The sequence below is a fragment of the Marmota monax genome, unplaced genomic scaffold, assembly GCF_021218885.2.
Source record: "Marmota monax isolate L192 unplaced genomic scaffold, Marmota_monax_Labrador192_F-V1.1 WCK01_AAM20220418_F8-fsc00656, whole genome shotgun sequence".
Classification (NCBI taxonomy): Eukaryota; Metazoa; Chordata; class Mammalia; order Rodentia; family Sciuridae; genus Marmota; species Marmota monax.
In genome coordinates this window covers 123,678-137,515 of record NW_026694899.1, presented here as the reverse complement: position 1 = coordinate 137,515, position 13,838 = coordinate 123,678, and the positions used below count along the sequence as shown (strand labels likewise).

The window sequence follows — 13,838 nt, the reverse complement described above, 5'->3', positions numbered from 1 at the left end:
GACGCCATACACATTATTTGCATGTCAGTTATGGTTAATTAGAGGGGGGCTAATGCACCTTGAGTACCTTAAGCGTTAGTCTAAATTAAGAAAGAAGTAGATTTGTATTTAAAATTCAAATTGTAGTATTACCAAGTTAGAAAGTAAGACACCTAATATCTACTTTTCCTAGTATCTATTCAACTCAGTAAATACCACATATGCATGGAGATGTTGGGAGTGATAGTGGAGGTGAGGGGAGTGGTGAAATTTCAGGGAGCAGTGGTAACATTTCTTCACCTAGCTCATTATTTTAACCTTAGATAGAAATAGTGATTAGCTTTCCTTTGAAATCTTAGAGTTACCAGAACTTGTAACAGGTAAATGGACTAGTGACTAAATTAATTTGAGTAGCTACCTAGGATGGCTTTAAAAGAAACATCAGATCACCTAATTTCTGGGGTCCTTTCAGATCCAAAGTCTTATGATACATCTTAGGTTTGGACATAGGTGTTTTTGATGCTTGCTCCCTGCTTAAGCAAGCAGCCACCAGGTGTCACTGATGTTCTATCATGAGTGGGCTATGTCCTGAGGAGGCTTGAATTAAATGGTGATATGCCCTATGGAAAGGTTTTGCAGTGATTATTTATTTATTTATTTATTTGGTAGTTTGTGTATTTTGTGTATTTTTTTGGTAGTTTTGTACCAAAAAATACACTTTTTGGTAGTTTCTGCATTTTTGTCAGTGTAATTCATTGTGGTCACTTAAATGGGTGGACCGTCAAATAAAGGGGAGGGACATAAAAAGTTGCTTTTATGCTTTTCAAATACATAATGAAGTTATTTGCTTTGATATGTAAGTCTATCCATGAACCCGCATGCATGCACAGATCGTAGGTAAGGAATTTTATGTCAGGTTAGGAGGTAGCACTTTGGGCTCCAGTTTTTATAGGTTGCTAGGTGGGCAGCAGCATCATATAATTTATGGTACCCTTTCTTTATTTTTCTCCCTGGGCTTCTCTACTGTAGTTGCATTAGTCAGTTTGCAAATTGACCACATTGTATCCATAATCCAAGTTGGTGGTGGCCTGCAGGGAGTGCCTGAAGTGAGGTTAGCCTGAATGGTGGTAAGGTTCTGGAAAAATTGCAGAAAACTTACTTTAATTAATTAATTCATTCATTCATTTAATCATTCATTTAAGAGCTTCCTGCATTTCAGGCATGATTTCAAAAGCTGGGGCTTAATTTGCTACTCTTGGGAAGTTAACCCTCTGTAACAACCCAGTAAAAATGTAATAAATCATGGCAGTGTAAGTGAAGAATCTGGAAATTTCTAGGACATGCATTTATCACAGGGATGGGAATAGGTAGCTCTAGAAAGCCTCCCTGAGCACATGACATCTAGGCCAGACTGGAATGATCTGAGAGTCACAGGGCTTGGGACATTGCATCAAAGGACCAGGAGCAGGAATGAGCAGAAGGAGGCCAAGGCAGGCTGACACCTTGATACCGAGTCATTTTCTTTTCCACCCTTGCTTGTCTGCAGAGAACCAGCTGTGGGTATCTATGGGAAGCTCCTTTCTCTTGCAGAGCTTCATTATTTAACATCAGCACCACCCAATTAAAATCCCAGTTGCAGAATCTGGAGCCCAGCTAGCCCTGCCATCTATCCTGGGCTGCTGTCCCCTCTACCCTGTCCTGGTAGCACCTCTTCATTTTATGCTGGATTCCTGTGTCTTAAGCTTTCATCCACATCAATGGTGATTTGCTTCTTTGTGTTAAGCCAATTTTTTATTCTTTAAAAATCAACAGAGAGGTCAAAGAATCAGGACGCAAACAGAGAGTGCTCAAGGGGTCTGTCTACTGCCCCTTTGTTTTCTATGCTAAACATCTGACCAGCGTTTGGAGGACCTTGGTGTTTTCGACAATTTTCATAAATTTGTTCTACCTCCACCCCTGCCATAGTTCTTAAGGAAGAAGGGAGAGGGGACACCTACAGAGTTTTGATCTCTTTCTGGAGATCCCTTCAAAAAAAAAAAAAGGTATTCCGAGTCTCGTCGTTATTCCTTGTGAGTAGAAGTGACGGAGTTTGGCGAGTCCTGTCACCTTGATAGGGCTGGTTATGTGGATGTCAGCTGTTGGCTAGCCCACAATCAGAATTGTTCCAGGGCTGATATTATAACCCGCCAGTAATTTCCAAAGTCTACTTCAAACAAGAAAACTGAGGTTGTTTTCATTTTCTCCATGACTTCTTAAAACAACTATAGATAGAACCATGACCCTTCCTGAAGATAGGAAAGAAGAGAGGGGTCTGGACTTGGAGGCAGAGGGGGCTGGGTGGGGAGGGTTGCCAGATGGTGGCTCTGGTTGCTGTCTAGAACAAGTTCTAGTCTCAGTGGGCTACCCTGCCCTAGAGGCCACCTGCCAGGGTGCAGTGCAAGGCTGGGCACAGCATTTGATGGTAGCCCACAGCCTCAGATGAGTGTTATACATTCCAGTGCAAAAATGGTTCTCCTTAGCAATACTGGAACAAAGATGGAATTAATTAGCTGTACCTTCTCTCTCTTTTCTAAAATGCAATTATCTTTCTCAATCAGCAGCTCTATCTAATTCTTATTCATCTTTTTCTTGCAATATGCTGTAAGCCAAAGCTGTATTTTTTCTGGTAGTTGCTTAAGAGCATATCAGTAAGAAGGATGGTTGCTGACCACTTAGAAGTACTCTTCTCTGTCCCGAGAGCTTTGTATCTCATTTAATTATCCCAACAATCCTTTGGCATCTTGTTGTCACCCCAGTTGTTAGTCATGTAGCTGAGACTTGCAGATATTTGGCAACTTTGATGTCAGCATCAGATGGAGTCAATTCAGCTAATACTGGCCTTTCTGTTTCTCCTCCAAATTCATTACCACAGGCTCTCCACCCAGTGGCTTCAGTCCTTCTGCAGCCTCAGAGCTGTCGCTTCCTTTCTCCTGCTGCTCTCTTGCACCTGTCTCTTTATCATGTCAGCAGATTTGAGCTCAGTTGCAATGCAGAGCAGAGAGCCACACTACTTCTCTTTAAAATGTGAAGAACTATTTCTCCTATTTGACCCAATTTTGTTTTCTTGGCTCACAAAGCTTAAATTGATAGAGCAGCTCTTCCTGATAGTCCTAGATCTTGGGCATCACTGTGTTTCCTCTGTCCTCACGATGATGCTGAGAGCTGCCATCCTGTTCAGATTTTCTCTGTACCTCTGAGTCTAAAATCACTAGGTGGACAACACCAAGACCATCTCCCATGTTCTGCTCTGACCAGGACTAGACTGTCAGCAGATGTCTGTTAAACAAGCTCCTGCTAAAAACTGCAAATGCCTCCCCTGGGGATGATCATCATTTATAAATCAAATATCTTAAGCTGCTGAGTAGGTGTGCAGGGCTCATGGGGGTGGGGTGACATCTTCTCTGGGACCCTGGTCTTCTTGCAGCTATCCAAACCAAACATGGACCCATAGGAAAAGTATCAGGAACTCAGCATCCATGTTCCTGGTAATTTAAAAAAATCAGCCTGAGCACAGCTTAAGTTGCAAGATGCCTGTTGAGCTACGATCAGAAATCACACATTTTGCTTCCAACCAAGCAAAACAGTGTTATCGTAGGTTTATTTTTACTCATCCTGTGCCCACTTGCTTCAGGTGCTTTTCAAACAGGAAAAATGGTCACAAGATTTTAAAAAGACAGATGATAAAATTTGAAAAACCATAGAAAAGCAGTAGAAGCAAGTATGTGGCTAAAACTGTTGCTCTTGTGAATCCCCCAGAAGGTAGGGTGTTGGGCACTCCCTGCTTGGTAAAAAAGATGTACAAAAATATTTGTGCTGTGGCACTAAATTCCAAGTCCTTGCCTTGGAATCATTGCATGATAAACTGGACAAGGACCAAGACAAAGGCTCTATGGCAAACAGAAGGACTTTCATTGGGCCAGTTTGGGTTGATGCTCACAAAAGCTGGGAGCCACTTCTGTGGGGTCAAGGCTTTGGATTTGGATGATTCCCATTTCCTAGGAAAATTTCATACCTTATCTCATTTTGTAGTACTGACAAAAGAGGGATCACTCTAACTAAAGCCCAGGGTGGATGCCATATTCTACTCCTAGAAGAATACCCCCAGAACCACCCTTCCCTTCAGAGGCATTAAGAAAAGCTTTGCCAACTTGTGTTTGCAACATGCACAACCCATATGAAAAAGGGTTCGATTATTTAGGTATGAAAGCAAATATTATTCCAAATGTTCCTGTGAAGGTTATTTTTTTAGATAGGTTAACATTTAAATCAGCAGACTTTGAGTAAAGCAGACAACACTCCCAAATGTGATGGGCCTCATTCAATCAGTTGAAGACCTTACAAGAAAAAAAAAAAATACCAAGGTCCCCTAAAGAATAAGAATTTCTGTTTTTTGGTGGTGTGTTAGTCAGATTTTCATTGCTGTGACCAAAAATAACTGACAAGAACAACTTAGAGGAGGAAAAGCTTATTTTGGTTCAAGCTTCCAGAGGTTTAGCCCATTGCTCTGGGCCCAAGGTGGGGGGCAGCACATCACAGAGGAAGGGTGTGGAGGAGGAGAAGCATTGCTCCATTCATGGAAGCCAGGAAGCAGAGGAGAGAAGGTGGGAAGGACCACAGGAAAGATGCATTCTTCTAGGGCATGCCCCAGTGACCCACTTCTTTGTGCCCTGCCCCACCTGCCTATGGGCACCACCTAATTAGTCCATTTAAACTAGGGTGGACTGATCAGGTTATAGCTCTCACAATCCAACATCTCACCTCTGGGCATACCTGCATTAACAGAGGAGCTTTTGGAGGACACCATATCCAAACCATAATAGGTAGACTTTGGACTTGAGAAGCAACATCAGTTCCTCCTGGGCTTCCTGGTCTGCTGCCCCGCCCCCCCCATGCAGATTTTTTGGCTGGGCAGCTCCTGTAATTGCATGAGCCAATTACTTAAAATAAATTTCTCTGTGTGTTCTCCTTACTTTGTAGATGAAGTACACACACACACACACACACACACAACTTGACCTTTTCTTTTTGACATTTTGTGGCACATGAAGGCATTTTGTAAGCCCCACCTGACTGCAGAGCTCCTATAAAGCGAGAAGTAGCTCTTGTCACAAGTTTTATGCGTTTAGACCTCACTTGGTCTGCAAGCTTCACAGCAATATTATCCATCAGGAGTGTAAACACACAACAAGAATTACAGATTTTGTTTTATTTTGTTTTTTTTAAGTGGAGGTCTTACAAAGTCATTAAATGAAAGGCATGCTGAAATGAAGATGCACCTCAGGGCCTTTGACAGTGATATGTAATTCTAATCAGGTGTTGATACAGGCTGTCTCCTCAGTTCTTCCTTCCAAGTTTATTTGCTCTATTTTTTTAAATTATGGTTTTATTAGTGTACTATAATTAGAAATAGTAGTGGGATTCGTTGTGATATATTCACAATGCACTCAACATTATTTACTATATTTCATTCCCTAGTAATTCCCCTTCACTCCCCTCTTCTTTCTCCAGTCCCCTCCTCTACTCTACTGATCTCCCTCTCTCTCTCTCTACACACACACACACACACACACACACACACACACACTCAACAATATTTTATTTGTTCTAATTAGTTACAGATGACAGTAGAATGCATTTTGATACACTGTACACAAATGGAGCACAACTTCTCTTTCTTCTGGCTGAATATGGTTTAGATTTATACCAGTAGTGTAATCATAGGTATATATAGGGTAGTAGTCTGTCTCATTCCACCGTCCTTGCCCTCCCCACGCCTGCTCCCCTCCCCTCACTCCCCTCTGCACACCAGAGTTTCTTCATTTTCCCTTGCCTCTCATTATGGATTAGCATTCTATTATCAGACAAAAACATTTGGCTTTTGTTTTTGGGGGGTTTAGCTTATTTCATTTGGCATGATATTCTCTAGCTCCATCCATTTACCTGCAAATGCCATAATTTCATTCTTATTTAAGGCTGAATAATATTCCACTGTGTATATTTTCTTCATTCATTCATCTGTTGAAGGGCACCTAGATTGGTTCCATAGTTGAACTATTGTGACTTGCACTGCTGTAAACATTGACGTGGCTGTGTCACTGTATGCTGATTTGGAGTCCTTTGAGTATAAACCGAGGATCGGTATAGCTGGGTCAAATGGTGGTTCCTTTCCAAGTTTTCTGAGGACTCTCCATACTGCTTTGCAGAGTGGTTGCATCAATTTGTGATGTATTCATACCTACCTATTGAATAATTTGGTGGATTGTATTCACCAATTTTTTCCCTTTTCCTTCCCTCTGTGATACCCTGTCTATTCTGTGGAGTTCCCTTATGTTTCCATGATATTTCCCTTGTTTTTAATTCAGTTTTTTCTTTCTAGCTTCTGAATATGAAAGAGAACATTAGACTCTTTCTGAGTCTGAATTATTTTACTTAGCATTGTGGTCTCCAGTACAATCCCTTTAAGAGTAAATGAAATAATTTCACTCTTCTTTATGACTGAGTAGAACTCCATTGTGTATATACACCACATTTTCTTCAGCCATTCATCTACTGATGAACACTAGGCTGGTTCCATAACTGGCTTTTGTGAATTGGGTTGCTATTCCACTTCTTGGTATTTACCTAAGCACCAAAGTCAGTGTATTATAGTGATAATGCATTCCAATGTTATAGCCACAAAATTCACAATTGCTCTTACTTTTAAAAAAATTAAGACAAGCCTGGGAATACTGTTTTCAATCCAGATGTGGAAGAGGCAAAAAAAAAAATATTATATGTCAGTTTACATCTCTAACAGTGAAAAGACCCAAAGGCAGGTGGGAGGGCATTACCAGGAGGTGAGCCCTGCAGAGAGATGAGGTTTGTAATGAGCTCCCCAGCCCCCAAATAAGAGTAAGCTATAAAGAAGTCAGAGGATGATGTGCAATTTCAGAAACATTTCCATTTCAAATGTTTAAAACACAGAGGAGGGTTGAGCTCTGCCATACTTTGGATCTTGAATATCCCTCAGACTTGAGCTTAGTCTGCAGCCAGTGGTGCTGTCAGGAGGTGGAGGAACCTTTAAGAGGTGGAACTTAGTGGAAGGAAGTGACCTCATGGGAGCTTGGCCCTGAAAGGGATATTAGGAGCCTGTTGCTTCCTCTCTCTCTGTTTTCCTGCTTCCATGAGTGGGCAGCTATGTTCCCCCACCTGCTTCCTGAATGAGGTTCTGGTTAACACAAGCCCAAAGGCAACACAGCCAACTGACCATGGACTGAAACTTCAAACCATGAACCCAAATCGGTCTGAGGCATTTTGTCACAGCGATAGGAAGCTGACAGGTGAGTGAGTTTTCAGCACCCTGGGGTCCTATTCCCTGGCAGATCATTCTTGAGAAAGCCGAGACTGCTGGACCCCAGGTATAAGGTACTAGGCTTAGTCACTTCTGACCCTCCTGCTTTGAAACAGATTCTCTCCAGTGCCCTTGCCATGGCTCTGTCTGGAAAGTGTGATCAAGAGATTCTTCGCCTCCTGCTGACATTTCCTGAAGACAAAACATCTTTGTTTGCAATGAAGGAACTCTGTGGCCTTCCCGGGTCGAAAGCGTATCCTCTGATTGTGATGATGAGTCAGAACCTGAACCTGCGGACTTTCATTTATAAAGTAAGGAGAATCTGCTGGGACGTGTTAAGCTTCAGAGGAGGTGCTTCCATGGCTGGGTAGATGAGACTGTAGTTTATGCAGTCATCCTCATCCTTGGTATTCTGTCCTTCCGGCCCCAGGTATAAAGGGGGATTGACTCCAAGACTTGCTGGAGGTACTAAAACCTGAGGATGATCAATTCCCTTATATCAAATGGTGTGGTATTTGCATATAACCTACACATCCTCCTGAATATTATTTATTTATTTGCAGTGCTGAGGATGAAACCCAGGGCCTCCCACAAAGTGCTCTAACTGAGCCGCATCTCCAGTTCTATGTACTTTAAATAATCTGTAGACTACTTATAATAACTATTGTGACATGATAAGTAAATAGTTGTGATACAATATTGTTTAGATAATAATGCCAAAAAAATCCGTATCTGTTCAGTATACATACATTTTTTTTTAATGTTGTCTGTCTTTGGGTTGGTTAAATCTATATATGTCCACACCCGACTGTACCAGCTACTATGAGACCTGTTGGTCTCTATGTGACTCTGTGGCAGCCTTGGCTACCTGTAGTGTCGTCTGTTTGCTGGTTCTGGGGCTCAATGAAACTTTTTTATAATAAAGGGGTGTTTAGGAGACCCTGCAGGGTGACCTTGGAGACAGGGCATGGGGACTTCTGTCTCTTGGACAGTGTTGGTGGTAGGTTATAGAATCAGTAAGAAAGGAATAACAAAACCACCATGACGCCTAGCACCAGGTTTCCCTGCTCACCAAAGGCCACATTCCTGGAGTGTTTGGCAGAGGTGGGTTGATCCTGGTCCACTCCTGAGCTGCCCAATCAGGTGCTGCCCTCCCATACCATGGCTCACACTTCTCTACTCCTATGACAGCTGGGGCTGAGGCCTCTATTATGCACTGCGCAGGATGGGCAATGCCATGTCTCTGTGTGGCCAGTTCTTCACCTACCCCATGACACCCTGGCACACAGTGGCAGGGCAGGGAAGCATCTGAGATGGTAATGTCTGCAGGATAGAACTGAGAAGGTGAAAGGCCAATAGAGTTAGGGCAAACCCCAGTTCTACAGGTGCCAGGCAGCCCACTGGGACCAGCCTGGGTCTCCTGCTCTTGGGTTCCTCCTTCCCAAAGTCCAAACTTTCCTGGCCTGCACAGTTTGAATCTTTACTCATATTTGCAGAAACCTCAGCCTTCATTCTTGGGGCATGATCTTGGATAAAGGTCCATCATTCTCCCTTTAGGGATATATTTTATATTTTACAATGTCTGAGTTGCAGTATTGCAAGGTTACTGTGGATGTTTCAAGTCACAGAGAAGAGTTTTGGGGTCAGCAATGGGTAGAAACACTATTCCATCCATTAATGGTATCCTTCACTTATAATATTCAAAAAAATCCAATGGATAATTGGATAGTGTGCAGGTGTGTACACATGCCAAGAACAAATATTAATTTTCAGAATGAGTGCATTTTAAAGCCTCGAGGAGGATGAATATTTCCTAAATGTCTTCATAATTTGTGAGCCCACATCTTTCTTGGTGGAATGAATACTTAGTTTCTTCATTCTCTCACCACAGCCCTCTCTGCCAACTTTACAGTATGCCTTTTGGGAAGCAGATGTAGGGTCATCAATACACCAGCATTTCATTGGCCACTCTATTATGTGCCAGAAGTCCCTGATTTGAAATTAGTACTTCAGAGCACCTAAGTAATTATTTTGACAAAGGCCATCATCCATGCCAAGATTTCTTTGGAGGATAAGATAGTAGATTCGATTCAGTCTTCCAGACACAGTGCAGATGTTATCACTGTTAATAACAATGCTCTTATCTGTCAGGAACCTTCCATGTACACAGCTTTCTGAAAGTTGATTTGATACTGCTCAGAGCTGGGAGGGAAGACCAAATTCCAGTGCCATGCACTGGCACGAGGGTTCCAGTGTAACTCCAGTGCACCCAAGCTCATACACTATCTGTTTCACTTGGCTGACAATGAATTCTTGAAGACTTTTCTAAGAAATGCTTTGCTGGATTACTTGTGCACATTCACCCATCAGTGCCCTGACTAATCCCAGTCACTTCCTACCCAAGTCAGGGTTGCTGTTTGCCACTTCTAGCTGTAGCTGTAATTAGAAAGTCAAATATAAAACCTGACAAGAGCTAATGCTGTTTCTCCTGCCTAAGTCAACTTTATTGTCTTAATGGACAGGACCTCACTGTTATTAGCAGAATGTTAGTGAAGGAAGGAACTGTGATTTCATGTCCCCAAAATTTAGCCACAGAACTTACAGCTAAGTGGCAGGAGCAGAACTCTAATGAGCAGAAATATAAAATAGTGACCTTGGGGTTATTTGCTTCAGTCTGCAAAGAACCCTGTTTTCAGTATGCAAATGACATGTGGAAGAAGGAAATTCCCTCGAACTTTTCCCACCTATAGAAAGAGGTGGTGTTTGCTAATTTAACCATTCATTCAATACATATTTATTGTGCAACTAATATTGTCACATGCTTTTCTATCTCTGTTAGCTACATATGTGATCAACACAGGGAAAGTAAAGTCCAGCTTCCAGGGAATTGGCATTCTAGAATGGAGAATATGCAAATAATACGTAGGATACATACCAAGGCACAGGGTGATAGCACAAGTAGATTTTTTAAAAAAATTATTGATTCTATTTAGTTAGGCATAACATTAGGATTCATTTTGACATAATTGTAAAAGCATGGAATATAATTTGCTCTAATTCAGTCTCTTCTTCCTGCCCCTTGCTCCCTTCCCTCTGCTTTACTGATCTTTTAAACTGTTTAACTTTTTTTTTTCTTTTTTATGATTAGTGTCTTGTGGATGTATGTGATGGTGAGATTCACTGTGGTATATTCATAGAGGTACATAGGAGAGTTAGGTCAGATTCATTCTGCTATTCTTGAAGAGCACTTATGTTTTTAAAGAACCTGGGCTAAATTCCCAGCTCTAAACCATTCTGAGACTTCAGGAAACGTTTCCTGTCTTTGAGTCTCAGTTTTCTAATCCACAAAATGAGCATTACCATGCACAGTCCCCAAAGTGTTAGAAGGCTTGAGATGATGAGTGCATGTAGTACATACAGTGGAGCAGTAGATAAATGTAAATTGCTTCACACAAAAGCATTGTTTTCTTTTCAGCCTCTTCTCAAATTTCCACCTTAGGCACCCCAAAGATGCAAAAAGAAATGTTTTGAAATGATTTGAGTTTTAACCATAGATCACATTTGTTCCTGGTTTACATTTTAAAAATACTGGTGCCACTTAATGTGCTCTAATAAAACAGCTTTATCTACTCTAATAAAGAAGATTTTTTATAGAGTACAGCAAAGATGTCTATGAAGTTGAAGAGAGAATAAAATCAAATAGCAAAGTTTTCAGTGCTGAAAAGATGCTTGTGAGAGTAAAAATACAATGTTGGTTATTTTATGATTTCTCTCTCTCTCGCTCTCTTTTTTGTCCTGGAAGACTCTTATACCTTCTGAAGCAAATGGCTTGCTCAACTCCCTGTTGGATGTCATTTCCAGCCTCAGTGCCCTACTTGCCAGAGCCCAGCATGTCTTCAAATACCTTCCTGAATTTCTTCACACATTTAAAATTACTGCCTTGCTAGATATGCCGGACTTTGGACAGGTATATGTTTGATCTTTGCTCCTGGGGAAATGTTCAAATTTTCTCTTTCTTTGCATTTGCTCCCTTTTCCCTTTATTTCTCTTCAAAAACATCTAAAATTCATATTGGAAAACAAAATATAGGGATGAGAGTGTCTCTTGATGTCTCTGGAGGCAACAACATAATGGAGTGAGGGTTGGCATCTCCCTAAAAAACAGATGACAGAGTTGCTGTTGATCCACATCCCACCATTATGGAGGCTGGGAGAGCTCATGCATTGTCTATGAAGTACAAAATTACTAACTCAATTATTAGCACAAATGAGATTTCAAGGGCCTGTTTAACTTAATTCAGAGAGCAAATTGCTTTCAAGAACCTTAAAACATTTATTTACATATAAATAATTGGCTAACAAATTACAGATCATTTTCTGAAAATGCAAACACAAGCTTGAATTAGATTAGCAGTTTGATATTAGTTTTTGCTGGAAGTCTCTTTGCCTGGGATGGAATGACCAGAGATGAGCAAAGAGTGGGTGGTTGTGTAGAGTCGAAGGTATAGAATGAGGAGCTCTATCACAATGTCCTTTGAGCTTCCTGGGAGGCATGTATCTTCATTAGCTGATGCATAATGTGGATAGTTATCAAGTATCGGGGTAATTTGGCAGTGTAAATACACATTAAGGCTGTCACTGAGTTAGTGATATCTTATGGATTAATAATTTATTACTGGACACACAATAAGAACTCACTGGTGGGTGAAATTTTCCTCTTTTACCAGGTACATTGGCCAGACAAATCATTGCAATGATTTGAATGTATCCCAAGGACAGAAAAGACTCAAAGTAGAGATTCTGTTCTTTTAACTCACTGAAGAACTTACATGTTTAGCTGGAGAAGGGACTACTTTTTCAGAAGTGTTTCAGAGAATTGTTTCAAGTCAATGTATAATTGCAATTTCTTTTTGTTAAATTTTCAGGTTTCCCAAAATGACCAGGCTAGAAGTTCAGCCTTTGGTTCTTTGCAGAATGTGATGAAACTGGTTTGCAAGGACCAGGCATCATTCCTTAGCAATTATAACATGTTCCTTAATTTGCCCAGAGTTAACGAGCTCTTGGAAGATGACAAGGAAAAATTCAACATTCCTGAGGATTCAAGTAAGACAGTAGTAATCAATATTTATTTAGGTAAAATTGTGTATTAATAATTAGCCCTGTATCATACTGAATATTCTGTCTGTGCAAAATGCTGGTGGTACATAACAGTGGTAGAATTTCCTCCTTCAGTTTTAGTGCAGTCACCAAGTGCTGGCATAGCAGGTGGCCTTGGAATGTCCCAGTACTGTTGAGCATAACTGAGCCTCTCACCTGTGTCACCAGTAGGTTTGGTGAGCGTCCCGCTGGTGAAGACTTTGAACATTTTGGCCTCTGCAAAATAGCAGCATTATACAAAGAGAACTTTTGTGTGGCCTCCTATAGATCTTGTCTACAAAGTTTCATTTCAAATGGAAGCAGATTGATGAGTGACTTCCTTAGTCCCACATTAGGGGCATGCATTTTATTTTTTGTTTAATTTTTTGCAGTGCTGGGAATTGATCCCAGGGCCTCTCTCAAGTTAGGTAAATGCTCTCCTGCTGAACTACACACCCAGCCCAGTGAATACATTTTATTACAAAGGCAGAGTAAACATGGTAGGGAGGGTTTTGGCTCAAACTGTTCAACTTGCCCCACGAGTTACACATTGTGCATCTTTGGTCACATTGTTTTCTACCTCTGAACCATATTATTCTCTTCTACATACAACATGGAAATAATAGACCTACCTCATAAGATTGATGTAAGGTACAATGGAGATGATGTGTCTTAGCTGCTTAGCACAATAGTATAAATGCAACTTTGTGGTTTAAGACTGCAAACATTCATCATCTCATAGTTTCTGCAGGTCAGCACCCAGCCACTGGTTGGCAAGTCCTCTACTCAGGCTCTAACACAGTTGTAATGAAGGAGTTGGTTGGTCTTGGCTGGGTGCTCACATGAGGCTCATAGGTAGTTGTTGGTAGAATTATTTTCCTTGCAGCTATAGAACTTGGGGAGGCAATGTCAAGGCCAGAGGTGTATCTCTTTGGCTCTGAGGCTTCCAGTCTCTTTTAAAGAGTTTATTGGATTGCTCAGACAGGATACCTGATTGCTTAGACCTTAGATAAACTCCAAGTCAGCAATTTAAGGGATCTTATTTACATCTTCAATATTCCTTCTCTTGACTATGAAATCTCATTCTGAGTGGGGCAGCTGTCACATTCATAGGTTCTGTCTTCATGGGAAAACAGGAGAATACATAAGGCAGCCATCCAAGGGCTTGTGTAAGAATTGTCCTACACATCCACAATATGTCTTTATGTATTTTATGCCTAGACTGTAACTAAAGACAGAGTACTGGTAGAACTGGAAACATGGGATTATGTAAGTTTGCAGATAGAGGAAGAGGAGTCAAGTGTACTGTCCTCAGAGGCAGTAGGCTAGTATGTTCCTTAGCTGATGGATAATTT

General features: G+C 41.1%; 1 protein-coding gene across 1 annotated transcript in view; it reads left to right on the top strand.

Annotated features, from left to right (window-relative positions):
* The window catches only part of Abca13 (ATP binding cassette subfamily A member 13), a gene marked incomplete at both ends in the record, with an annotated part of 188,208 nt that overhangs the window by 63,725 nt on the left and 110,645 nt on the right, over positions 1–13,838 (top strand). The window contains 3 exon segments of the mRNA XM_058573520.1: positions 7,465–7,659; positions 11,151–11,315; positions 12,273–12,450. Coding sequence (XP_058429503.1) covers positions 7,465–7,659; positions 11,151–11,315; positions 12,273–12,450 — 538 coding nt within the window.